The 27,228-nt window shown below is 29.7% G+C and overlaps 4 protein-coding genes across 4 annotated transcripts; all 4 read right to left on the reverse strand.

Moving 5' to 3' along the window:
* Window positions 1–1,208: 1,208 nt before the first annotated feature.
* OCT59_010247 (uncharacterized protein) lies at window positions 1,209–16,382 on the reverse strand (the record flags this gene model as incomplete). The annotated part of the gene is made up of 13 exons (XM_066132892.1): window positions 1,209–1,671; window positions 1,751–3,992; window positions 4,083–6,506; window positions 6,593–7,642; window positions 7,716–7,821; window positions 7,924–7,978; window positions 8,064–8,906; window positions 8,974–9,061; window positions 9,142–10,085; window positions 10,165–12,103; window positions 12,192–13,964; window positions 14,038–14,846; window positions 14,937–16,382. The coding sequence occupies 13 exons, from the start codon at window positions 16,380–16,382 to the stop codon at window positions 1,390–1,392; spliced, it is 14,001 nt and encodes a 4,666-aa protein (XP_066000494.1). The 3' UTR covers window positions 1,209–1,389.
* Window positions 16,383–17,212: 830 nt separating this feature from the next.
* On the reverse strand, window positions 17,213–18,927 carry OCT59_010248 (uncharacterized protein). Its single transcript, XM_025315209.2, has 3 exons — window positions 18,892–18,927; window positions 18,171–18,776; window positions 17,213–18,083 (listed from the first exon to the last, which is right to left on the reverse strand). The coding sequence occupies exons 2-3, from the start codon at window positions 18,574–18,576 to the stop codon at window positions 17,320–17,322; spliced, it is 1,170 nt and encodes a 389-aa protein (XP_025183438.1). The 5' UTR covers window positions 18,577–18,776; window positions 18,892–18,927; the 3' UTR covers window positions 17,213–17,319.
* A 145-nt stretch (window positions 18,928–19,072) lies between these two features.
* On the reverse strand, window positions 19,073–21,568 carry OCT59_010249 (uncharacterized protein). Its single transcript, XM_066132893.1, has 5 exons — window positions 21,449–21,568; window positions 20,821–21,361; window positions 19,878–20,739; window positions 19,449–19,808; window positions 19,073–19,357 (listed from the first exon to the last, which is right to left on the reverse strand). The coding sequence occupies exons 1-5, from the start codon at window positions 21,526–21,528 to the stop codon at window positions 19,218–19,220; spliced, it is 1,983 nt and encodes a 660-aa protein (XP_066000495.1). The 5' UTR covers window positions 21,529–21,568; the 3' UTR covers window positions 19,073–19,217.
* A 392-nt stretch (window positions 21,569–21,960) lies between these two features.
* On the reverse strand, window positions 21,961–25,313 carry OCT59_010250 (uncharacterized protein; the record flags this gene model as incomplete). Its single annotated transcript, XM_066132894.1, has 8 exons — window positions 21,961–22,195; window positions 22,526–23,128; window positions 23,345–23,554; window positions 23,620–23,978; window positions 24,133–24,191; window positions 24,327–24,821; window positions 24,964–25,089; window positions 25,217–25,313. The coding sequence occupies 7 exons, from the start codon at window positions 25,311–25,313 to the stop codon at window positions 22,594–22,596; spliced, it is 1,881 nt and encodes a 626-aa protein (XP_066000496.1). The 3' UTR covers window positions 21,961–22,195; window positions 22,526–22,593.
* Between the last annotated feature and the right edge of the window lie 1,915 nt (window positions 25,314–27,228).

Here is a 27,228-nt window from a genome sequence, read left to right on the forward strand (position 1 = left end):
TTACTAAAAATGCTCCATTGTAATTTGTCCAGAATTAGCATTAACTAAAAAAAATTTTTTTTTAGCAAAGAGCCCTTATTTATTTATTATTATTATATATATTGTTATATTTATTAATTAATTTTTAACACCGAAAAAATAAAATATAATATAATATTTAGGAACAATTATTTCTTGTCACCGTTTCTACGTGCGTCTTTCTTGCATTTTGTCCAAAGACAAACTCGTTGATCGAATCAGCCAAAGGTGATACATTAAATAGCATGCATCTTAATAGAAAAAGAATTAATACTCAAAAAGTCAATGAAATCAATCAATAGAATATAATAATAATACTTACCGAGCAAATGTACCCTGGTTAATGTGGTTCGATTAGTCCCTGATTTGTTGAATCACATTTCTATAACGAAGGACTAGTATATAATCGTCCGCACATGTCTTCAATAAATAAATAAAAATATATATATCCGTTTTCTGTCTCTGTAATTTGATCGCCGACAGAGCCATATTTTCAGAGCCTGCTAAATCGATTAGGCTAAGAGAACCTCGACTGCTTATTTCAAGTGGATTTCTCTTCCTAAGTGAAGTATAAGTACATTATGACTTCTTGAAGAAACTATGATCCGAAGTTTTGCACGTTAAAAATTTCCATATCTTTCTTTTGGCTGATATTGCCTAAAAGATTAAGAATAAAAATTATTTACATCTTTTGGCATTTTCAAAGATGTCTTCATCTCATACTATCTTGCATAAATCCTTGTCCTTGACATGATCCTTATTTTGTATCATTAGTCTTAAAAATTAATAAACATTAGTTTTATCACAAAATTTTTATTTTAATGAAAGGTTTATTTTTTCCTTTTTTTTTAAAAAAAAAATTATGTATATAATATATCTTCTAAGTTTTGAGGTATTTTATATAAAAGTTTTATAACTTATTCAACTCTTGACAATAAATTCAATAAATTGAATAATATGCAAGAGTAGCGTTAAGATCTAAATATGGATTACTAGTCTAATAAACAAACAATATAATAAGGCTAGAATGAAAAATGTAAAACGATAAAATATTAATATAATGCGGAATCTCTAGAGCGCTTGAAATATCCATTTTCTTTTGGTTTTCATTTACCCATAAAGAATAGAAAAATTATTAAAGTACTTGCACATAGTAAATTTTTTTTCAAGCTTTCAAACCATCATTTTTTCAATTCTGACCAGATCAATATACTACAATTATCTTGGATTTATTTTTATTTTATTAATTTAATATCACAAAAATTTTTTCATATTTAAACAAAATTAAACGATTTGATGCTACTTAATTTCTAAATGTAAATAATTATAACTATAAAAATTCTAATTTATAATAATAATGAAAGGATAAAATTACATTGCATCATATTTATTTTGCTTTTTTGATCGATTTCTTTGTTGATCATTACGTGACCTTGATGATCCTGCAGAGCCTGATACAAAATCATTATTAAATGGTATTTCTGATGGCAACGTAGAAGAATTCGATGATGGCCCATTAAAAAATTCGTTAATAATAGGTGCAGTTGTGACATCTGAATTATAATTAGATTCAGAAAATATATCATTCGAATTTCTTGATGCTTTAAACTTATTCCTATTTCCTCCCATTTGTTGATGTTTTTTCTTAATTTCCTGTTATAAAATAAAATCTTAAATTAGTGAAACTTTTTTTTTACAAAAATATAATATAATTTGAAAATTTTCATTTTACCTCAATTTTAGAACTAATATATAAATAAGCCTCATAAATATGACACACTAATAAGGAGTCTGGAAATATGTCGTCTATTAATTCCGTTGAAATATTAGCAGGCCACAAATTTAATCCTTCATCTGTTATATAAACATTTAATGGGTGTTCGTGCCTATTTGGATCTAAAAATCTTTGCATAAATCTTTTCAATGCAGTAGCAAATATTTCTGGTTTTATATATTTTTGTGTATCTGAAGCTCGTTCGAATCCAACCGCTAAATTAATTTCCTGCTTTACTTGGTCTGTAATTTTAGTTTTGAATTTTTCATCGATATATTGTATCACGGAATTTGCAACTTGATCTTCAATCAATTCATATAAAGCTATCAAATGCTTAAGACACAATTCAGCTCCTAACAAATCGTCAAAAGATTTGTTTTCTAATAATATAGATAATTTCATCCATTGGTTAACGTATTCTGCGATTTGAGTCTCTCCATTTCCAACCGAAGTGCGTTTCACAAAGCAAAGTAAAATTTCCAATGAAGATAAAAGTTCAGACGCGTTATCATAAGATAATGAATAATTATTAGTGTGATATCCGTATAAAGTGTTAGTTACTCCCATAATTAAAGAAATCTTATCAGATGGAATTTGTTGTTGAGGGATTAAAGTTTTGATATCGCCTAGAATTCTCATGTGTCCCTGAAATAATTCCATATGATATGGGAATGGCTCCATATATGCTTGTGAATCATTCAAAGTATCTATATGAACTTTTTCAAAAACTAGTCTATGCGCGAGATCCATTTCAATTTTTTGTAAATCATAAATTACATCTTGGCCTCGTCCAGTTTCAAGATTACGGTCACTATATTGTAGAATGTTTTCATCCCATTCATAATTTATAAAATTATTTTGTTTTGTTTGATTGATTTTCAAAGATTGAATATAAAAACGAGCAGAACTTTCTGTAGAAGCGGCACCAGTTCCTGTTCCCTGTATAAAATAGGATTCTTCTAAGAATTTAAGCGCTTTAGAATTCCCTGTAGGAATTGTTAAGACTTCTTGTAAGAAATTGTTTTGTAATCCAATCAAATATTCTAAAATAGCACTGAGATACACGCCCGAGTCTTTTGGTTCGACCAAAGCAAGTGAAATAGGGGATTTCAAATTTATATCAGGTTTTGGTTTCGGAAGTTCGTGACATTGAAATTGATCGATATCATTTATAACTTCATTCCAAGCTTTAGCAAAATCATTGAAATTCGAAATTAAATATTTGAATATTTCATCAGATTTTCTGTAATTAGATTCTTCATTTATAAAGTCTTCGAAAGATTTTACTTGCGCTCTCTCACGACTCAAGCGGTATCCGAGACGTGATGATATTATTTGTACAAAATTTACTATCGGCCAAAGATATTTGACTTTTTCTAATTTATCAAAATATCTAAAGAATACTGAAATAAAAGGAAAATATGTTTCATGTTTCTCTATATCTGAATTGTAATAAGCACGAAAACCTTGAAAACTAATTGTTCCAATAGATCTCCAAAGTCTTGGTAAATGTTCAAGTTTGTATTTTTGATCCATCAATAATGTTTGATTAACTTCTCCTTCAATAATTGAACTTCCTTGAGTTTTAGTCAAAGCAGCGTCAAGTTTGGCACGAAATTCAGTAACTGTATTCGTAACATTTTTAATTAATGGCGAAACATAATTTTGTGCAAATTTTGCTTCCCATTCTTCACGCTCCTCAGATGTTTTTAAGGCTGAATCTTTGGGTGGATTTAGAGTCATTCTATTAAGAATTGCATGTAATAAAAGAGCTAAACTCTCTTCAGGACAATTTAAAATTTTTAAAAGAACTTTCCAATCATTTTTAATGTGACCCATGCAATATGCCAGGCTATCGTTTGTTACATTATTATTTTTTCGTAAAAAGGTATTTGCAGTATTAGAAGGGGCCCAAACTCCAATTATTGAATGAACAAATAAATGAAGAATTCTATATGAAGCCGGAGGTAAATTGCGAACGTTATGATTGATATCTTCATTCTCGGCTTCAGCAATATATCCTTTTTCGTCTTTTGCAACCAAATTTGTCCTTATTGGAGCATCATCTAACCTTGTATTTCCAGCTTCGGATACATGATTCATACCGCCAATCATATTGCCACATTCGGGGCATTTACCTCGCCCATTAGCTTGCCCACAATCACCAATAAGATAAACATAACCACATTTACATTGATACCTTTTTTAGTAAAAAAATAGAAATACTTTTTAGAACAAAATTGAATATATGAAAAATCAATTGTAACTAAATATACATATATATAATTACCGAGTAAATTGACCATTCCTTTGGAAGACAGCACTTAATATGATAGACTCTACATCTGATGAGCTAGTGAGAATATACAACCCAGTACAATTATTCAAATTCTGCAGTAAATTAGCTAATGGTGACGCATCTGCTGGAAGAGATGAATGCAATGCTATAACATGTCCAACTACTGACTTAATTAGTAAATCTGAATTACTAGTATCAATATCAAGGTATAATAATGGACATTGATTTGTGGTTATATTTTTGATAATTTGCCTATAAATAATAGATAAAGAGGACATTTGCTCTATCTTTTCATTTAAAAATCCTGCAACTTGATTTTCTACATGAGCCCAATCTCTTGTTGCTCTTATAGCATGAAGACGATTAAGAATAATTCCCATAAATGAAATTCTAGCATTAATTGATTCTTTCCTTTTTAAGGCTTTAAAGATTTGGTTAAATTGATCTTTATTACTGTAAGAATAAAGTATTGAAAAGCAATTTTCCACATCTGAATAATCTTCTAAGGAATAGTAAGCGTTAAATTGCAGTCGAATTTCCTTACTATTATCCCAAGCTAAAGAACCAAGCCATGGCAAAGCATTTTTTTGGCCCTGGCAAAATTTTTTGATATCATCCATAGAATATTCTCTATTACGTAAATCTCGTATAAAATAAATCTTTAATGAATGGATCAAAGGATTGGAAATTTCCATGTAATTATTAAGTTGAATCAACATTTGATTGGGATTAAAATCTCCAATTTTCTTGAAATTCAGGAAATTAAACTCAATCAGTTGGGATTTGCCAACTTGAATTGATGAGTCCCAAAATTTATGAACAAATTCTTTCATGAATGCAATCGCTGTTATCTTTAGTAACGCTTTAATATTTTTAGCACATAAAGTTTTAATTGCATAATGAAGATAGGGCGATAATTTAATTAAGTTGTATTGAGCAAAATATGTTGTCTGAATAATGTCACAAAATAATGTCGCCATCGACGAGTCACAGCCTTTACCTTCCAACCACCCATTAATAATTTCAAATCGTAAAGAACGTAACATTTCTTCAGGATTAACTAGCCATGTAAAGAATTCGAAAGGTTCATTCTTATTTTCTTCTTCAAATATACTCTTAATAATTTTTCCCATAAGAGGAAAGGGATCTTCTACGAATAAATTACGATAAAGTTCCAATTTAGAAGGTGATTCGAATGGAATAATTTCTAAACTTTTCATGACAAAAGATTGTTTTGCAAATGTCATTTTGTTTGTTTGTTTTGGTTCAATGTTTCTAAACATTTCAAAGACTTCATGAATAAACTGTGTCGAAAAAATTTTATCATCAGTCTCTCCGATCTTGATAATTTCTTTGATAGGTTTCAATTGAATTAACTCAGTTAACAATAAATCATAGCAAATTTGTAATAATTGAAGAGATTCTGTCCTGATAAAACTTGAAATCTTTTCACAGAGATTCAAAACTTTTTTAATTTCGCGTTGCAATTCAGTTGTCTCTTGACTTTCGATAATTCTTCTGAGCATCGTATTCGTAACTTCGCCTACAAGGTAATCATCAAAGTTTTCACTTGTAAGGTCACGAGTGTAATTAATAATATCAGGACACATGTGAACTAATTGACATGCTGCTAAGGTAGAATTAGCATGTTCCCACCAAAATGTATGCAATAAAATAGGGTTTAAGATTTTCTCGTTACCAATTTTACATTTAAGAATGTAGGATAATACAGAGATATCTTTTAAACTAGCTTCACTATTGCAAACTATATTGACAAAATCCTTGAAATATAAATCTGAAACTTGTTCCAATGGGGAAGTCCTTAATAGTGTTATAGAATTAAATACTTTATTGGTAAACTCTTTAATATAATTTTCGTAAATTTGCTCCAATAATTTTTCGGTAGAAGGATCTATATTTTCTCTATCTTTCCTAAGTAATGATATTTCTTCTTCGTATAGAGTTTTGAAGTTATCAATTTGCTTCATAAAATAAAATGAAAATGGAAATTGTAAATCAAGACCACTAACGGCCATTGCATATCCATCCGGCTTAGGTTCTGGTAATATGTCAATATCAACGATCTTATTATTCATAAACATATCTTGCCAGAAATTAAGAAATTGTACGTGTCGTGGTGACATTTCAGCTTCTGGTAAGTCATGAATAAGAAATGTTTTTGTAGCTCCTAGACGCTCTAGAGAACATAAAATTTTCGCAATAGGATGACGAACCAATGTACGGATGTGTGCTTGTAAAGCAATAGAAAACGAAGAATACGGATATAACAATTTTTTGTTGGATGCCACATGATATTGCCAATCTTGTTTGGCTTTTATTTTCAACCATTCTTGCGTTCTTATCTTTAAACAATTTACGAAGTTTGGATGTTCAAGAATCTTCCTATTTAAGTATCTAATTAAATAAAAAGTTTACATAATTAAAACTTTATTATATCCGAACAAATTCACTTTCTTTACTAAAATAGCAGCAATACTTACTTCACATGATTAACTGATTTAACATTATTTGGATACTTCATGCATAGTAGACACCATAACATTTCTTGTTTCAATATATCTTCGAATGGATAAGTAGTTTCAATTATATCACATAAATTGCCTTCTAACAAAACAGATAAAGGTCTTTCTTGTTTCGCTAATGTTTCGATTGTAATTTGTTTCCATCCGCACATAAAGTTGAAGGACATTAAATTCGCACTTGTTTCTCGACGGAGATGAAGAATAATGCAAGCATGTTTATTTTTAATAGCATTATTTTCTTTTACTTTTAGTAAGTATTCGTTCCGGGATTGTTCAATAATAAACTTGGCTAATTTGATACATTCTGAATTTACAGTAGTGGTATCACACTGTAATATTAATAATTCGTAATCTGACCCAAGCCAAAATTTTTTCATTTGTTTTTGAAATTGATTCTCGGTTTTGAAAGTTGAAAGTTTCAAAACATAACATTTTGAAGTTACATTCTTTAAGCAAAATGTGATATTTGTGTTGATGTTTGAAAACGAGTTAACTATGATTAAATGTCCATCCGGATTAGTATTAGCATTTTGTTCATGTAATAAATCTTGGAAGTAATCTGCTATATCATTATGATGTTGAACTTGGAAATAAATATTTTTATAATGTTGAATTTCTTCAAACTCTAAAGGAGATTTATCGATTCGAACCATGCCATCTGATGTAGCAATTGCGATTAAAGCTTCCTTACACTTTTCTAATAATTTCTTTTCTCCTATATTTGGATCTTTGTTTATAGTATCAATAACTAAACTTTGCAATGTTTCTTCTTCACAAAAGCCAATAAATAAATCTTTTTGAGTAAATCTATCTCTATTTGTTCCTGTTACTGTTGACATTTGCTTTGTCCATTCCTTCAGCCGCGTTACTAATTCTTTTTGTTCGTTACTAAGTATATCGTCTAATGTCATCACTTGTTTCTCAAATCTATTTAAAAGTGGTGGATCAGCATCCTTTAATTTCTTTTCATCGAGAACCAGGATACATCTGAAATCAGGATGAACGTATCTGTATGATAAAAGCGGTTTAGTTTATACACATTTTACAAAGATAAACGCATCTATTTATAAATATAACTTACAACATAGGATTTGCATAAGCTCCTAAAGCAACTCTTGTAAAATATTTAGGGTCATCAGAGCTTCCCATTGTGATATAATTTTGATTCCACAAATCGTAAAGACTCCCTATCAGGTGAATAAAAAAAATTTAATATGCATTATATATATATACACATAATCATAATAATTATTAAAATACCCATAACGAATAAAATATAGCAAATTTACCATAGATAATCTCTAAATCAGTTAATATCAGAGGTTGACCGGCTTCAACGCACATCTATAATTAATAAAATGGATGAATTAATTATTTGATTAACAAATTTTTAAGTAAAAAACTATAAAAAAAAGTAAAATACAATTACCATTATTCTACTCAATATACTATAAGAATAATCATCACGATCTTCCGGAAATTGTGATCCCAATATTACAACTGGATTCATTTCACGTAATTGATATGTTAAAATATTTACAATAGAATCACTTTTTCCTATGACCATTAAATGCCGAGAACCTTCGCTTGTAAGATTGTCATTAATTAGAATGCTGGTGGGTATTTGCTCGTATGTCCAACTTTTGTGTTCATTAAAGTTTTTAATAACAGGTTCAAAATATTCCAAACATGTTTCAGTATGTTTTTTGATACCACCAAAATTTCTTGCTAATGCTAAATGAATATTTTTAGGAGTCATTTCTTTATCTGAAAGATTTTTCACAAGAGCATAATAATCACGAAGTCCATGAAAATTTGAGAATTCATTTTGTCCTTTTACTTCATATTCAGAATATGCTTCAGCAAAAGGTTTAAGCTTAACTTTTTGATTTTTGATTTCAGATGATGAAAGTTCTAAGTTATTCTTATCTAGTAAACGAACAGCGGTCTCAATTAGATCATCCAAATCAAATTTTGGTCTCTGCACTAGTAATGCTCTACTACTTTTACTATTATCCAATCTCCAATTTGAAATTCCTACTACAGACACAGTAGGTCCATCAGCCGGATAACTTGGCTCCAACAATGAGTGAAGAACTTTAAGAGGGTTAAAAGGACTGGTTTCAGCCAATCCAACTTCATCAAGTAAAACAACACTAATAACTGGAAACTCTTTAGAACTAGTTTCTTGATAAGCTTTAGCCTTTTGAAAGACTTTTTCGATACCATCAGATGTAGATGAAGAAGAACCTTGATGAGGAATAAAAAATACCTGCAAAATAACATAATCAATCAATAAATAAGTCATTAATATATAATACAATACTTAAATTATATACCTGAGGTAATGTTCTAAAATATTCATCGTTTGAGTCGGAACCTCTAAGATTTTGATGCACAAGTCTGATTGCTAATGATTTCGAAGAACTATATTTTATAAAGAAGCAGAATTAATATGAAATTTTGTTAATTAAAATAAGTAAAAAAAAAATGAAGTATTTACTAACCCTGGACTTCCCACAATAAACAATGGTATGTGATTTAAAATACAAACTATAATAACCAATACATTTTCCAGCAATGCTTCATTGAATGCAGTATTTGGTGGACAAGTCATTCTTTTTATATAGTCCATTTGTTCTTCCCTTATGACTTCATTAAATAATTGTTCTCTTATAATAAACTTTTCACGAAGAAATATTTTACACATTTCTTCACGATATTTTTTTCTCAATTCACGATCATATAATCGAGACTGGTAACACAAACCTAATGCTAATATATAAGATCGAATATCTAGGTTTGGATAATTATTATGAGATTTCTTGTTGTCCTTTTGATTTATTGGACGGTTTTGAAGACTATTATGGAAAAATTTGACCAATTTAATTGCTCTTTTAACGTCACGTAAACTGACACTATATGATTCTTCAACATTACGAATAAATTCTTGTGAAGCAAATAATAAATCAGCAAGTATTGGTTTTCCTAAAGTATCTAATTGGTCATTTACCATTATTTGAATATAAATCTTTTCATCATTCGGTTGAAGTCTACCATAATCCCATACATAATCTAATATTTGGTCCGGAAGAGGCTTAACTTCATAAACGAGACGACTTTGTTCTTCGAACCTGATATTTTTTGCTTTTATTCCAACATTACTAATACTCTTTTTTCTAAGACGATATGGATTACAAGCAGCAAAAAGTCGTATATTTGGATGAATCAGGTTGCCATCAAGCATTCGATGAGCGATAAGATCTGCCAACAGTCCGATATGGTTACAAGTGTTTATTTCATCAAAAAATAACCATATCTCTTTATTTCGTGCTTTTTTATCAGATTCTTTCATGAAATCCTTAATGTTTTGTTTAGTAATACCAGCATGAAGGTTAAGTGCTCTAAATTCTACTTCTACAACTCCAGCCAAGAATCCAATTAAACTTGTCTATATAAATGGATATACGGAAGATAAGAAATAAAAACGATATAGGAAATCAACAAAAGTTTATTATAAAAATTTTTACCTTGCCACATCCTGCCTCTCCACATACAACTACAGGAATATTTGCTCTTGTTCTCAATAACATTAATGCCATTTTCAATAAATTATCAACTGATAAAGCATATTTTGGATAATCAATATGGTGCATTGTTTTCCGTGCTAAACATTCTAACGTAGACAATAATTGCTCAGAAGACATGGTGCAGTAATCTAATAGTTTCCATTCTTCTTCAGTTTCAATATGTTGACTTTTTAGCAAATTTTGAACATTATTTGGAACTTTCGCTTTGTCACGATATAAAGAACAGATTGAATCTGGAGTTTGGGACATGAAAAATACTAATAGGTGATTAGAATCATCCCATTGTGCTATATTTTTTAATTGTTCTATTTCGACTTCATCCGCAATTTCTTGTATTTGCGCAGATCTTGTTTGGATTGATTTTGTAGCAAAATCCTTTGAACCATCAAATAACGTGTTAAATAATGTTGATCGAACATTATTACTTTTAATCATAAGGTTTAAATTATGAACTTCAAAAAAAGAACTTGATGATAATCTAATTAATTGATCTGCAAGGACATTTATAAAAATATCCAAAAAACGAAAGGATGAAATTCCGGCATCAATCCTTTTAAAGAAATATTTATCCAAAAGTTGTTGACATAATTTATGGCTAAGTGGTATTCTAATAATGCCTTCATCATTAACGGTAGACGATTCTGATCTGAAAAAAATATCTCTTCTATCGAGATCCTCTCGTTCATAAAGGTGTAAATAATTACAAACAATTTGAATTGGACTATGTATTTCTTGGGATATCATCAATCTATCAGTGTTCCACATAAGATGCGCCCTCTCCAAACAATTAATAAATGGAAGAGATTTAAGCAAACGTTGATCAAAACTAGAAGCTACTTCAATGAAAACATAAGAATCTATAAGACTTGCGATATCTGAATTATTCGAAACAATTCCCAAAGTTAATAATTGAAATAAAAATATATTGACTTCTCTAGGATTATCAGCAGATATTATGTTAATATGTAAACTATTAACATTTCGAATATGAAAATCTTTAAGCTGCTTAAGAAGTGAATTATAATTTGCACCATCACTAATGAGAAAGCTTTTAGGAACCAAGCGCTTACTATGACTTTCTTGCTTAATCCATTCCGTTTTTCCTTGTCCCGATAATTCTGAAGTAACACATACAACTTTTGGACATAATTCTTGATAAATTGCTTTCATCGCTGCGTCACTGAGTCCTATAGTAGGATGAACATGTTCAGAAAATTGGTCCAAAATGTGGTGATTCATGCCAGTTTCAGAACAACATATCAATGCTAAATAGTACTCTTTTACTTTTGTCATGTATGTTCTAATATTGTTCACTAAATCATATTGTAATTCGAAATCTAGTAATTCTAAATTTGCAATGCAGAATAAGTAATTTTTATATCCATTTTTTGACGCGAAAAAACACCGTTTGATAAAAATTGAGAGTTCTTCTTCTGTGGTTGATGATGTACATATCAATAATTGCCAAGGTTCAGGATAAGATCCATGATTAGCATAAAATGACATTATAATATTAGGAACTCTAGACTTATCGCCACAAGCCGCGACAAATAATCCTCCACATTCCACTACGTCCGAAACCACACGTTCTCCAGAACCTTTTATTGAGCGCGGAATTTTTGGAAGCTTTTCAAATATATATTTTAATTTATCACCAATTTCTTTTAAAATTTGATAATAATCATCCCTTTTATAACTAAATCCTTGACTTTTTTGTAATCTTGCTTTTCGATTAACAAATGATACGAGCGTTTGGCAAATCTCTGATATATGAGGTTGTTTTTCTTTCGTGTAGAAATCATAAAATGCTAATATGTGTTTTGCTGGATAAAAAGTTAAATAGTAACAATTTTCTTGCGCTCTGTCTACAATATTTTCCCTATGAAAAGATATAATTAATATTAAATTATTAAAATAATAATAACATCTATTAATTAAAAAGCTAACGTAAATGAAAAAATATTTACCAAAGTTCCAATTCCTTTTTTAGTTTTTCTGATATCAGCCTTAATCTATTTGTGCCTTTGACTGATTCATTATATTTTCGATATCCAAAATGTCCTAATTGAGTCAATTTGTTCATTATATTAACTATATTTTGGGCAATATCAAATTGTGATACAAAGTCTTCCATTATGCTTTTGGTATTATCAATTTGCCCATTTGAATCATAGGAACCACCAGGCTTTGATATTAAAAGTGCTCTGCCTCGTAAATCCTGTAACGCATTTATATCGTAATTACTCTCCGACTTAGAGGATTTAGAGTAATATTTCAATGTCAAAATACATTCATCTTCTTTTTCCTCTTTAATGAAATAATATGTACCGATATTTACAGCATTTTGAATCTTTTCCTTTGTAACTTCACCTCTATTTGATATGGTTTTATACATATTTTGCAATGCCATACTATTGCTATTACATAATGTTAATTTACTCGCTAATGAAGGATTTTTATCAACAATCTCATTTAAATCCTTCAAAAATCTATCCAAAGTTAGATTTGTTTTATTCATCAACGGAAGTAAGCATTGTTTAACTTGAATAAGTGAAGAAACTGTATCTTCTTGAATCAGCCTTGTATCTGAGTGCTCGTCTACTCCATTAATTAAATTTTTCATGTCATGCTCTGCTATAGTTCTTAGGAATTTAATAAATTCATCAGATAAAGATAATTCCTTGATAAGTGCCCAACTGTTACTGTTAAATCCGGAAAATCTATCATCAAAAGTTCCAAATGACTCACTTAATCTATCCAAGATTAAATTATCATTGAGATCTGCAAATCCAGTTTCAAGCCAGTCATTTTTAATGCGTACTACTTTGAAAATAATTAGAACCATTTGTAAAAATTTTAAACGTTCCTTCCATTCATTAATTTCGGAAAGGTATCTTATTGTTTTAATGAATTTTGAATCTGCTGTATCAATATTGCGGCCATATCGTAGCATTAATTTAAGTTCATCGTCGAAATTACGGACCTTATACCAGAATGATGTTGCTTTAGAATATTCAAGATTTCTCCATCCTTCATACTGTTTACATATAGTTTTATATTCCATAAACACTTTTCCAATTAACGTCTTTGCTATAAATTCAACTTTTATATCTTTCAGGTTACTGATTTGTTTATTGAAAATATTATGAAACGTTTGAGATTTGTTAAATTTATTTGTATCCTCTGCTATAGGTATAATATCTTTATGAATACCCCAATAATCTGATGAATCTGATGACACGACCTCTTCTAATGAAGTCTTATCCAAATTATTGCTTAGTTCTTTTAACTTATCGAAATATTTTTCCACATTATTGGCTTTTTGACAAAATGTTAAATAAAAATCATGAAGTTTACTCAATCTTTGTTCATAGTCACGACATTGTTTACGAACCTTTGCTAATTTCTCTTTAGTAATTATTTCTTTACTTGATCCCGCAGAATTTAGATAATAATGAAGGAAATTATCATCTTTTTCAATTAGATCTTGAAGAAGGCGAAGATCAATAGAACCATCATTTATCATGGTGGCCAACTTGATAATGGCAGTTTTAGCTTCTCGTACATGTGGGTGGGAATGAAAATTTTCAACATTTCCAGTTGCTCTCAAAATGACATTCCAAAAATTAGCAGACTCAAATAAAGATAAGTGAAGCCGAGTGGAAAATTCTTCAAAATCAATATGTGAAGATCTATCTTTCAAACGTGTCATTATGTGACTTAAAATTTCTTCACAAAGTCTAAATAAAAAATATTAAAATTATTTAAAGCGCTTTTAAAAAAAAAGTAATAATAATAATAAATAAACCTTACTTATTTGGAATATTTAAATCGTTATTAGTACAACCGCAAATAACCCGCATTTTCTTTAATAAAAATTCATCATGGCTTTGTAGACTTAAATTAATTTTTTCTTTAATAATCCTTTTAAATACAAGTACTGCTCTTGGATCCATATTTGCAACTTTAATTGCAGCACTAAAAATTAAACCTTCTGAAGATTTTCTAATACGATCGTACGTTATATCCATCAATTCACTCATGATAGATTCTTCGTTAATTATCGAGACATCTGATAAGTGCCTAAAGACCGCAGTTACGTATGTTTCTTCATTAGAAGCTGAATTAGATGACATAGATGACATTCGATCCATAAGTCTTTTATACCATCGAATGCATATTTGAGAAATTTTATCATCCTTAGTATCTTTGAACTTATCGATCCAATTTTTTAATAATAATGGAAACTTGTTTAATAGTATGTATTCTACAAAATTTGACATGGTTTCTAATACAGTAAGATAATCAGCTTTTGTCCAACGTAAACGTGAAGAATTTACAAGAATAAAAATAGCTTCAGCACGAGGTTTTCCCCATAAAGAAAGTTGTCCATTAATTAATAATTGAATGGTCTTTTTTCTATATGGCTGAGTGACCATATCTTTAATATTTTCAGGAAGTTCGTTAAAATTTTTGTTTAGTTCGACAGAGTCGTATTTAGATATAAATCTTTCAACCCTTGCTACTAAATATGGTTTAAGTTGATTGTCAACTATTTCTGAATGAATAATTGATTCCCAAACTTTTGATAACGTTTTCATGTTGCAATGATTAATCAACCACTAAATTAATCATATTTTTTAAAAAAAAATTAGTTAATTTAAACATAATAAAAAAAAGAAAAGAAAAAAGAGGCGTGTAAGAAAATATACCTTGGCAACTTTCACATAGACATCTTCGTCACCTATTGCATCAATAAATGGGATAATACTATCCAACTTTTCGAAAAATTTCTCGGTATAATTAACATCGTAATAGAAAGATATAGAGTCAATAAAACTATATTTAGGGTCAATACGGTGAGCCAGTTGAAAAATAATAAGCCATTCAAAGGACCTACGATCAATATCGCGACGAATTAAAAGCTCAATTCCTTTTGATACAATACGCAAATCTTCTGAAGGAAATGTGTCAGATCGGATTTCTCCAATAACTTCAAATAAAAAACCAGGGTGAAAATTTCTTGGTAATTCGAATCTTCCAATAAAATTATAATTATAACTACAATGTCCTAAGAGGAAGCATAAAAAAAGCCGTTTATGAACTGATTCTTCTTGTTTATGTCGTTCAATAAATTCAAATCTCGTTACAGATCTCGTTAATTCGCGATTCTTTTTTAGAATGTTGTCATATTCTAATATTGCATCTTTGAAGTTATTCGAATTTACAGAATTATAAATGATTTCCAAGAACATGTAATCATTATAGATTCGTTCATTTGATATTCGTTGATACTTATTGCTCATCATCCAAATATCGAATTGATTTTTATACATTTCTAGTACACGGTTGTCTTTTTCATCACTTCCTTCATAAATGAAGGGTGATATATCTTTATTTTTTCTATTTCCTTTTTTTATAGCATACTTATATTGAATAACAGCATTATGAAACCTTTCGATCGGAATTTTAATAGGGTCTGAATACCAATACGTATAACTTTGAAAATTCCGTTTAAGTTGACGAAGTTTAACTTTAGGTTCAGTCCATTCACCAAACTCCGGTATACTACCAATCAAAATAGGTTCTCCTATTCCAGAAATTTGATGAGGCAAATGCACATGAAAATGCATCTTGATGTGTTTATCATCTGGTTCTTCTTCTTCAGTTCGTCTTAAATTCTTGGCTATATTTTTTATATTTTTTGCTGTATTATAAAAAGAGGAAAATCCTCCAGTAAATAAACTGCGTTGAGATTGATCCTGAGTGGTCGATGCACTTTCTTCATTATTTTGTGATGTGGAAGCGCGTTGCCCTGTTGAATTTTCCATAAAACTGTTTGTTGTATTTTCAACTTGTTGTTTCCACAATTGATCATTATTTTCAGTATGCTCGTATAAATTAACTCTAGTGGATCCTTCATTGATACTTTTTCTTTTATCATTATTATTTTGAATTTCAGGAGTTTTATAAGATTGATTAACATTATCATTCTTATAATTGGAACCAATTTTTGAAGTTTGGTTATATGGCGCAGTAAATCTCACGTTTTTATCATCACCATCATTAATATTTTCGAGTGGATTAGAATTAACCTTTGTTTTGGATTTTTCTTGTTTATCTTTACCTTTCTTATCATCATCATTTTGATTATTCATTGTAATTGTTTTAAAAAAGAAAAAAGTAAAATAATAATAATAATATATAATATATAATATATATATAAAAAAAAATTTTTTTTTCTTTTAAATAAAAAAAAATAAAATTATATATTTTAAAAAAATTTCAAAAATTTAAAAGGATAGGTCAGTTTATTGTATTCGTTTAACCTACCCAAAGAAAAATTTTTGAAAGGAAAAAAAACAAAAAAAGAAAAAAAAAAGAAATTTTTTTTTTCCTTATCTTTTCTGGGGCATGTTTTTGTATATATATATATAGATAAAGATATAGATATATATATATATTATATACAGGAAAAACACGTTTTTTTTAATGGTCACATGAATATAACTTTATACTTCAATTATTTCAATTATGGTTTTATACGCGGCCCTTCAAAATTTAAAAAAGGAAATTACAATATTACAACCAAATGAACCAACCATTTTTTAATCAAAAATGCCAATTTGCAATGAAATCTTTTTTCAAATTCCGGAAGGCGCGCATGAGTTAATGATTATTAGTAAGACCTTAATTGTTTCTTAAAATGGTATTATTGAACTTAATTGAACTTTCAAAATTTCAAAATTTGGAATATTTTGTAACATAAATATTTTCACTTACTTTCTTACTTTGCCATATTAGTGTTACTAACTATATAAAAACAGCATATATATTTGAATATCTGATAAAGTTGAGTTAAGTGAGTGAAAAAAAAATGAGTTGATACATATACCGTAGTAAATTTTTTTTTTGATTTTTGTACGTGGGAATAAAGATTTTAATTTTACCCTTTTTATTCAATGTTTTCACGTGCATACAATGTGACTTCAAAAATTTTTTATGAAATTTTTTTAATAAATGTAATTTACTTAATAATAATGAATAATACTTTAAATAATTGAAATAATTGTATAAATGAAGAATGCTTTGAATTTATTCAAATCCGTTTCTAACATTTTCATAGATACTATCAGGAAATGAACGATGATTTGGAGTTTGATCAATTGCATCTTTTCCACCTAATCCATGATACGCAGCAGATAACAATGAACGTTCATGAGAAGTAGGGAAATCTCCACTTAATTCCCAAAACATTACACCACGTAAATTGTTATGTTTAACATAATCAGTTTTGTGAATAATAACTTGTGGATTATCATAGGTAACAAATTCTCTATCAGATGCTGAATAACTATAACTAGCAATCGCTTTTTCATCAAAATGTTCAGTAGCATTTTGACGAGGTAATTTCTTATAATCATAAACACCTTGTTCCCAAGTTCCTTCACCAACTCCATTATATGAAGAACCAAAACCATTAGTATTTTGAAATGCTCGACCATACATTGGCATACCAATAACTATCTTATCTTCATCTACGCCTTTGCTGATATAATAATCAACAGCTTTATGAGTTGATAAATCACTTCCATATAAATTTGATTGATGACTTGCCTTACTTGACCAAGATCCACTAAAATCATAGGCCATAAGATAAAAAAGATCAAGATATTTATTCATATCTTTCAATTTCATTTTCTTATATTGTTCTTCTCCACATGGCAATGCAGCGGTCAAAAGTAATTTATGTGAATGATTTTGTGATTCAGAATATTCATCCAACGCCTCTCTAAGTTCCTTTAACAATTTAACATAATTCTTAGCATCTCCCTCATTTTGAGGATATTCCCAATCAACTATTAAAATAAAATAAAATAAAAGAGTTAAAACGATAATAATTAAATATATAAATAATAATAATAATTTATTAAAATGAAACTTACTATCTAAACCATCTAAACCCAAATCTTTAAGTAATTCAATAGAGGAAGTAACAAATTTCTTTCTTGAATCAGATTTAGAAGCAACTGATGGGAAATTAGTTGACCATGACCATCCTCCAATTGATAAACTAACTTTGAAATGTTTCTTCTTCTTTTTTAATAAACCTAATTGTTTAAAGTTTCCATAAAGATTTTTTTTTTCATCATTCCAAGAGTCACCTTCAAAATGTTTATCAGTATCAGCCCAAGAATCCCCTAAAAATACTTCCCCATCCGGTTTGATATTTGCAAAGGCATATAATATATGAGTTACTTTATCTGAATCTATATCAATAACATTATATGCTCGAGCATAAATACTCCATGACGCAAAATAAGCAGCAATAACTTTTCCACTTTCGCTCATTGGAGGCTTTGGTTCTTTAACAGGTGTTGTCACTGGAGTTGATGTTGGTGATAGTGTAGATGATATTGAAGTTGTTTGTACGGCAGTAGGTATTGCTAAAGTAGTTTTTTCTATAGGAATTTGATCCGTTTGATCAATATTATTTGCAGTATCTTCCAAATAAAAATATGAAGGGATTATATTCCAAACAGATATAAATACTACAAAAAATAAAATGATAATTAAAGCTTTTAATTGTGAACCACGTTTGATTTGAGGTTCAGAAGAACTTTCAGAAGTACTAAGTGGTTCGTATTTCGCCATTATAGAAATTACCTTTTGAAAGTAGTATTTCTTAACGTTACCAAAAATAACTGGGCTCACAATTAATTAATTAATACATATAATTGATTTGCGTTGTACAGTACATTGAAATCGTTTCACGTAAATCGATCGTCAAATTTACGAAAGATTGCTTTTTGAAATTTAACTTTATTAAATACGCAGATCAAAATTTATCAAATAAAAATTGTTTGCATTTTCCTTTAATTAGTTTTCCCGGAAACGAGGAAAAAAATATATATAGATATTATTATACATATTTAGTTATAAATTACTAAATGTTATTTTTAATATAGCAACAAACCATGAAAATGAAATAATTAGGCACACCCATTTCTCATTGCCGTTCCTACGTGCGCCTTTCTTGCATCTTGTCCAAAAGATAAACTTTTTTTGGTCTCGTTGGTCGAATCAGTAGAAGGTGATACGTTAACTAGCATACACACTTTTGCGGTACCGCCTTAATAAATGAATAAATATATATATATGTATATAAAAAGGATTAATACTTGAAAAATCAATGAGATCAATAGAATACAATAATACTTTACCAAGTGAATATTTTAACAAACTTGTTAACACCGAGTCACGATAATTAACGTGGTTCGATTTGTCCTTAATTTGTTGAATCACATATCTAAGATAGAAAAGAGATTTGTTTATACTCTGTGCCTCAGTCATTTGATCGCCTACAGAGCCAGATTTATCAATATTTTCAGATCCTGCTAGATCAACTAGGCTAAGAGAACCTCGACTGCTCATTTTTTCAAGTGGATTTTCTCCTTCTAAGTGAAGGATAAATACACCATGACTTCTTGAAGAAACAGAATTAGAATTAGTTGATGACTTAGATCTACGATTCGAGGCTTTGCCTATTAATATTTCCATATCTTTCTTTTTACTGATTTTGACTAGGAAATTAAAAAAGGTTAGCCATGATAATAAATAGAATTAACATAAATTGAATAAAAATTATTTACGTCTTTCGGCATTCTCAATGATTGTCATGCGAGTGTCTTCATTGTATACTATCTTGCATAAATCCTTGCTCTCCTTAAATGATTTTTTGCGATCCTCCTTAAATGATTTTTTGCGATCCTTGCATGATTTTTTGCGATCTTTATCCTCATCTATAAGTAAGTCTTGAATTGTTTCGTTATAAATTTCAATATATTGAACGTATACCTCAAAGTTCCATCCAAGTTTATTTGTTTCCTCAATTTTATCAAAAATTTCATCAATTGATCGAGGAATGACACCTTTCTTTTCTGGGCTGTTCACGTTACCTTCCATTGTATAAGTTTTTCCAGACCCTGTTTGCCCATATGCAAATATACAAACGTTGTATCCATCAATAGCTGATTGCACAAGTGGACTAAGTTCTAGGTAAACTTCTTTTTGATCTGCACTTGTATTGAAAACGTGATCAAATTCGTATGTTGACTTTTCGATTTGCATCTGCCAAAGTCTTAATCTCTTGGTGGAAACTTGAATAGTATGCTTATCATCAAAGCATTCCAAGCTAACCTGTTCAATTTCTTTCTCTTTATCAGTATATGGACGAACACGGCACATTACTCGAATGTTTCCCATGAGATCTAGATTTTGGTTATGCAAATCCTTTCGAGTATTTTCTTCCGCTTTCAATCCAGCATAAATTTCTTGTATTTGTTTAAGCTGATACTCGTACAATAATCTTTTTTCTATGATTTTATTATTCCTAAGTTCTAAACCTTTTCTCGATTCTAAGATGATTTCACTAAGTTTGTTGCTCTCTTCATTTGCTACATCACAATGCTCATTGAGCTTCTTCATCTCTTCATTATACGTGGCTGTTTGTTTCTACATTAATAAACGTACGAATGGGTCAGATTTTATGGAACATTATTATTTTTTTTTTGTAAGAAAAAAAAATTAGATTACCTTCATTTGTTCAATACTCTTAAACAATGTCTCGTGTTCGTTTTCGACTCGAACCAAATCATCACGTATTTTCGAGATTCTAGACCTTATGGCTTCATTACGTTTTTTAATTTCAATCATTTCGCGTCGAGACTTGGCTAATTGCATTTTACTCTCTAAAATTCCTGCACGCGACCTACTCCTCTCGGTCATAGATTTGGTAACAAGTTGCAATCGCTGTTTACTTTCTAAAATCCCTGCACGCGACCTATTCTTCTCGGTCATAGATTTGGTAACAAGTTTTAAAGGCTTTATAGGACAACTCTTTGTAACAGTTCTTCCATAGTTAACTGACTTCCCACTTGCCTTCACATTTGCTTTCCCACTCGGCCTAGGTATAATTTTCTTAGGAACAGGAAGCGCTGTAAATCTCTTTGTATCATTGACGATATTATTAAAAGGAATTTTTCTTGTTTTTGTTGTAGCCTTTTTATTAATAATACCACTTGTCACATTGTTTTTTGAATTAATACTCGTACTGGGAACATTTTCAACGTTAGAACTATTACCAGTTTTTCATTAAATATTAAAATATATTAATTTAAAAAATTTAGAAAAATTAGGAAGGAAAAGAAAAAGAAAACCATACTTCTTAACTTTTTTATTAATTAATAATTCTTCGTTATTTCGCTTTCGTTTCGGGTTAGGTATACTTTTCTTTGGATCCATATTTAAAAAAAAAGAGAGAAATATTTTTTTTTTCTTTAAAAAAAAAAAAAAAAAAAATACTTTTAAAGAGAGTAAAAAAAAACTTTAAATATAAACTAATTCATTTGTTTATTCCTTTATTCTAATGATTTCTACTGGTCATATATTCCATTGTTTTTTTTTTTGGTAAATTTTACGCGTTCATTGATTTATTATATACAGTATAAACAAAACGCGTTCATGTGATCACGAATTCATTATATAATATAATGTACTTGTGGGAAAATCAATTCATGTAAAAATTCATGTTCAAAAAACTTTTTTTTTCTTTTTTTTTTTTTTTTTTTGATTAGATTAAAATGATTTGCATTATACACTACCAAAAAGAAAGTAGCATCTTTTTTTTATACATATATACACATATATATAAAATGAACAAAAAAAAATACATATAAACATTTATAATTATACTTTCATATATATCTCTATCTATAACTCAAATGAAGACTATTTACTACTTTTGATTTCGTTTATGAAAACGCAATTTTCTAATGATCTTTGAGAAAAGAGAAAAAAATAAAAGTGGTTAAGCTAATTAATAAAATGAATGTAAAAAATGGTGAACAAGGAAGATGATAATCAATGAAATAATAAAGAATGTGAAAGAGTAAAAATTCGCAAATGATAACTATTGAAAAATGATGATTGCGTTATAATTAGCGAAAAAATTTTATAACCAATGTTCAAAACAATGAATGAATTGTCAGCGATTTTTTTTTTACACGTCAATGACATTAAAGATAAAATCACAATCACATTCAAGAACGAATTTTTTTAATTAAGACCAAAGACCGAATGTGTCAAGATAGGAGTGAGTATAGAGAGCATAATAAATAATAATTATTATATAAAACATTATTAAGAACTTCATTAAAGTTAATGTAAATCAATAAACAGAGAACGAAATTTTATATTTGTACATACTATGAACAAAGAAATGCAATAAAAATTATCTTACATTACTCTTGCCGTAATGTCATGACAAAAGTAACACCCTCCTCCGTTCACAATGACTCGACTCTTCCATTAAAAATCTTTGAGCCCACTCTGAGCTATATAATGACCACCTTGTCCAAGGCCAGGTCCTAATGGATGATGTGGACCAATTGTTGGATGATGTAATTGTTGTAATTGTTGTAATTGTGCAGGAGTAGCGCCACCTAATCCAGCCAAAGCATTAGCAGTTAAACCACTAGCACCAGCACCACCGGCCCCTGAGGGTATATTATTACTAAGACCCATCAGACTTGACATATTCATTGAATTTACTGAAAGATTTTGCTGTACCGCCTGCTGCAAGCCTGTAGGCGCTAATGAGGAGAGATTGGATGATGATGAACCACCCATGCTACTAATACTACTCATGCTATTCAACATAGGACGTTCTTCTAAAGCATCATATACAAGAACAAATTCTTTTTTGACTTTTTCCCATGACTCAGGATCAAAATAGATATAGTTTCCACGTTCGTAACTCTGCGTTTTTGCAACTGGGTCTGTACCAAACTCTTTTGTTAACCAGAACTGATGTTCTTTATGATATCGCCAATTACGATTATATCTGATGATAAAACAAATATATATTAAATAAAAAGAAAAAAAATAAGGGCGGGAGTCAGGGGGAAATCAAAATTTTTTTTATTGGTTCACTTGCTGATCACAGTCATGTGAACAAAGTTAAGTTAACAACAAAAATTACTCAAAAAAAATTCTGGATTTCCTTTTTTTTTTTAACTGACACCCTCCCTTAAATTTTAAAATGATACTTATAACTCACAATTCTTGAGCTGCAGCTTCTTGTAATATATCTCGAGGCATGCTATAGAAAATGTAAAAGAGCGTTTCATCAGAAAATGATCCTATTTTCGATTGAGCTGGTGGTGGTGGTTGAACGTTATAACAAGACGGTAAATGGTACTCAGGTTCAATTAAACCAGCAACTTGATTATTCTCTGCCCAAGGTGACGTAAATGTTGCGTAAAGTGCACTATAAGATCATATAAATTAATGAGAAAAATAGAACAAAAGTAGAAAAGATTTATAAACACTTACTCTGGTGAATTTAAATTTAATCCTAAAGTTGTTAGATCACTCCCTAATGCCAGCATGCTTAAATCAGGATCGGTCATTCGTATTACACTTAATAAACCGAGTAAACCAAATTCATCTGCCGATGCCACGGACGATGACGACGACGATGATTGGTTTAACGAAGGTGTACCACCTACATTTGATTGCAAATTAGGTATGCCTATTGATGGTGGATATGGCGTACCCGTTAAGGTTGATGTCGTTGAGTATGGCGTTGTTGGAATAGGCCATGTTAATGAATACGCCAACATCGAAGATGAGGATGAAGAAGGATTTTGTTGCATTATTTGTACACTACCTCCGGATTTTGTAGAGAAATTCTAACAAAAATAATTTTCAAAAAAAAAATATATATATATAATGATTGAACAAAATCCGATATCATTCAAATCGTGAGGTAAAAAAATCCATCATGCGTGTAAATTGTAAATTACGATAAATGGTAATAATATTATTTTTACATATTACACACACCTTTTTGTCTTGTTCGGACACGGAATTCATTTGTGATTGACTCGATGGTCTTATTCCGCCTGAGGATCAACATCAAAGGAGCAAAATCTTAATTTTCGTATTCTGCACAAATCCCAATTATTGAGAGTCAAACTTAACTAAAAATACACCCCATATTTCCATTTTTTTTTTAAATTTAAATATGGGTAACGTACCATTGCTTATTCGACCATCCTGAATGCCTGATGATGACATGTCTGATGACATAGTATTTCCATTACTTAATCCATCAACATTATTTTGTTGTTGATGGTTCACCAAATGATGTTGCGATACACCAGGCTGTGAACCAACTACCCCACGATTTCCTGAATTATTCGTTGCACCTGGTAAAGCTGGAAAGTCGTCAATAGTAAATTCTTGCGATGTTTGTTGGTGATGAATTGACCTGTTATCATTTAAAGTAGTATTTGTTCCGGTCTGTGCCGTATTCGCATAGCTTGAACTCATTCCTGTTGCAGATGAGTTATTCGACGTTGTATTTGCACTTCCTAAAGCAGGAAATTCAGACATATCCAAAATATCATTCTGTTGAGAATGCACGCTATGTATTGCACCAGGATATGATGTAAAATTTTGTTGTCGTGTTGAAATGTTTTGAGAAGTTAAAGAAGAACCTGGAGTAAAATTCCATGACGGTACATTCGTTGCTAAAATTAAAATTTAATTAACGTATTGAATTAATTAAATGAATTGATCAAAATTTAAATTATTTTATATTGATCTTTTAAAAATTTCTTGGATCAAAAAAAAAAATTGAATTAATTAAAAATAAAATTATTAATATAATACCAATCCTTCCATTGACTCTAGACATCAATGGATTTCCTCCAGCAGTTCTTTGAGGCATCGAAGTTGGTGGATATGCAGAATTAATTGGACCCGGCCGATTAGCTTGTTGAGCTGGATTTACAACTGCTATTTTTTTTTTATTTATTTAATTTAATTTTTTTTTTTTTTAAAAAAAAAATATATATATATAGTTAATAAATTTTCTTTTAAATAATAAATAATTAATTTATAATGATATAATAAATTATTTTACCTGTCATACCTGACCGATTCATTAAGCCTCCTCCTGGTTGTGGACCAAATCGATTAGGGGTATTGATTGTTTTAATGATATTGCTGTTGGCAGGCATGGATTCTAAATTGAGTATAATATGTATTGATTTTAAATAAAAGAAAAAATATTTTATTTTTTATAAAATAATAAAAAATAAAATAACATACCTGAAAACAAATATTATTTTAAAGTTTTTTGTTGGTTAGCTTTAAAAAATGTCTTGAGAAGAAAGAAAAAAGCCAACCAGTTGTATACTTTGTACAAGGAGAATCGTATTGTTTATTAACATTTAAATATCGTCTAATTGGCGACACAAGAAAACTTCTCTATTTAGAGTTCAAAAGTCACATGACTTAATTCTCAAGTTGATCAGAGGATCAGTGATACAAGTTCAAATAGGTTGATTTACCCGAATGCTAAATATATAATGTGAATTTCTTTTGCCAAAAATAAAAAGTTTGTTGTCACGTGAAATCAAAATTGAGTTTCATGAAAAAAAAAAAAAAAAAAATTTGGGAATGTGTTTCATTATCCAGTTTTCGTTTCATTGGAAATGGGAATTAATTTCTAAAAAATTTCGAAAAAAGGATAAGTTTATGCGGAGGATGATTTACAATGCTTAATAATGCTTAATCAAACATAAAACGTCCGTAAATGAAAAGCCTCTAAAGATCGTAGCTAAGCCACTCTTCGAATAACACGGAAGTGGATAATTTACGACACATTATTAAAAAAAAACCAGGAAAAAACCTTTATTGAAAACTTTTTATTCGGATAGAACATGTGACCAGTTCATTTAATTTGTTAAATAACCTTTTTTATAATTGTGTCACAAATAAAATTTGAATGGTTTTGAACGTAAATAGTTAGAAAAAATCGATTTAACTTAAATAATACTTGTTATCATTCAAAAAGAATCAAGTTAATTGTTTTGAGTACAAGTTTTTTACAATTGAATACAAAAGAAAATACAAGAATATAATGAAGATTATGAAGATTATTATTATTTTTTATTTTTAAAAGTTTCTCCAGTCTATAATAAAGATAGTGAATTTACAAATTACATAGCTAAAGAAACGAAATGTTACGTTTGGGGAATTTAGATTTTGACAAATGACGTGTACATACGTGATTGCCTGACAATTGATTATCATCAAAGATTACGTAATTGAGATTTATAGATTTTATATCATCGTTATTTCTTTAAAGGCAAAGTAGGCAAAGTGTGTGTGATCAAATTTTGTAACATGATAAAACAGATAATCGTATATGAGAATGGATCATTCTAGCAATTTTGGATCATGTGGGTAACGACGTAACGTACTAGAGAAGTCTAGCATTTTCCCGGATTTATAAATTTCCACGTGATCGTGTTTCGTGACTCGTGGCTCGTGACTCGTGAGCCGTTCGTGGTTCGTCACTACTGCGTCACTACTGCGTCAGCGTGTACACGTGACAATTTGGCCTGAATTATGAAATTAAAGTGTGTGTAGCGTTATGGGCGTCCTTACTCCTTATCTTACACTATTACAGCCAGTGTCATCAAATTCGTTGTTAGCAAGGATGTTTCAAAATGATGCTATTAGCATTGACGAAGTAGCTAATTATTTAGCTCTCCCCAAGATTCATCATGACGATTGTCCTTTAACATGGTGGAGAATTAATAAGACTAGGTTTCCAGTGCTGTCAAAATTAGCAAGAAAAGACTTACAGGGGATTCCTTAATGTACATACAGTGGGGGTGTACGATATTAATGTACGAACTGGCCGGAGTTAACGTTAACGCTATCACGTGCAAGTGCATAACTCCTAAACTCGGGCCAGTTTGTACGTTAATATTGTACACCCCTACTGTACGTTAAGGACGCCCATCTTACAGGGGGGATGTACAATCTTAACGTACACCTGGCAGCCCGAGTTTAGGAGTTAGTGCGTTAATTCCGGCCAGTTCCATACGTTAATATCGTACGCCCCCAGTGTACGTTAAGGAA

This window comes from Rhizophagus irregularis, chromosome 18 (genome assembly GCF_026210795.1).
Source record: "Rhizophagus irregularis chromosome 18, complete sequence".
In the NCBI taxonomy this organism is placed as follows: Eukaryota; Fungi; Glomeromycota; class Glomeromycetes; order Glomerales; family Glomeraceae; genus Rhizophagus; species Rhizophagus irregularis.

What these genes read in the sequence shown, in the direction of transcription:
- OCT59_010248 (XM_025315209.2), bottom strand. Translation starts at nt 18,576, where the DNA reads ATGAGCGAAAGTGGAAAAGTTATTGCTGCTTATTTTGCGTCATGGAGT. An exon ending in GGGTTTAGATGGTTTAGATA is followed by an intron (nt 18,084 to 18,170) that starts GTAAGTTTCATT and finishes TTATTTTAATAG; the next exon opens with TTGATTGGGAATATCCTCAA.
- OCT59_010249 (XM_066132893.1), bottom strand. Translation starts at nt 21,528, where the DNA reads ATGGATCCAAAGAAAAGTATACCTAACCCGAAACGAAAGCGAAATAAC. An exon ending in ATTAATAAAAAAGTTAAGAA is followed by an intron (nt 21,362 to 21,448) that starts GTATGGTTTTCT and finishes AACTGGTAATAG; the next exon opens with TTCTAACGTTGAAAATGTTC. An exon ending in TTTGTTAAAATATTCACTTG is followed by an intron (nt 19,358 to 19,448) that starts GTAAAGTATTAT and finishes TCATTTATTAAG; the next exon opens with GCGGTACCGCAAAAGTGTGT.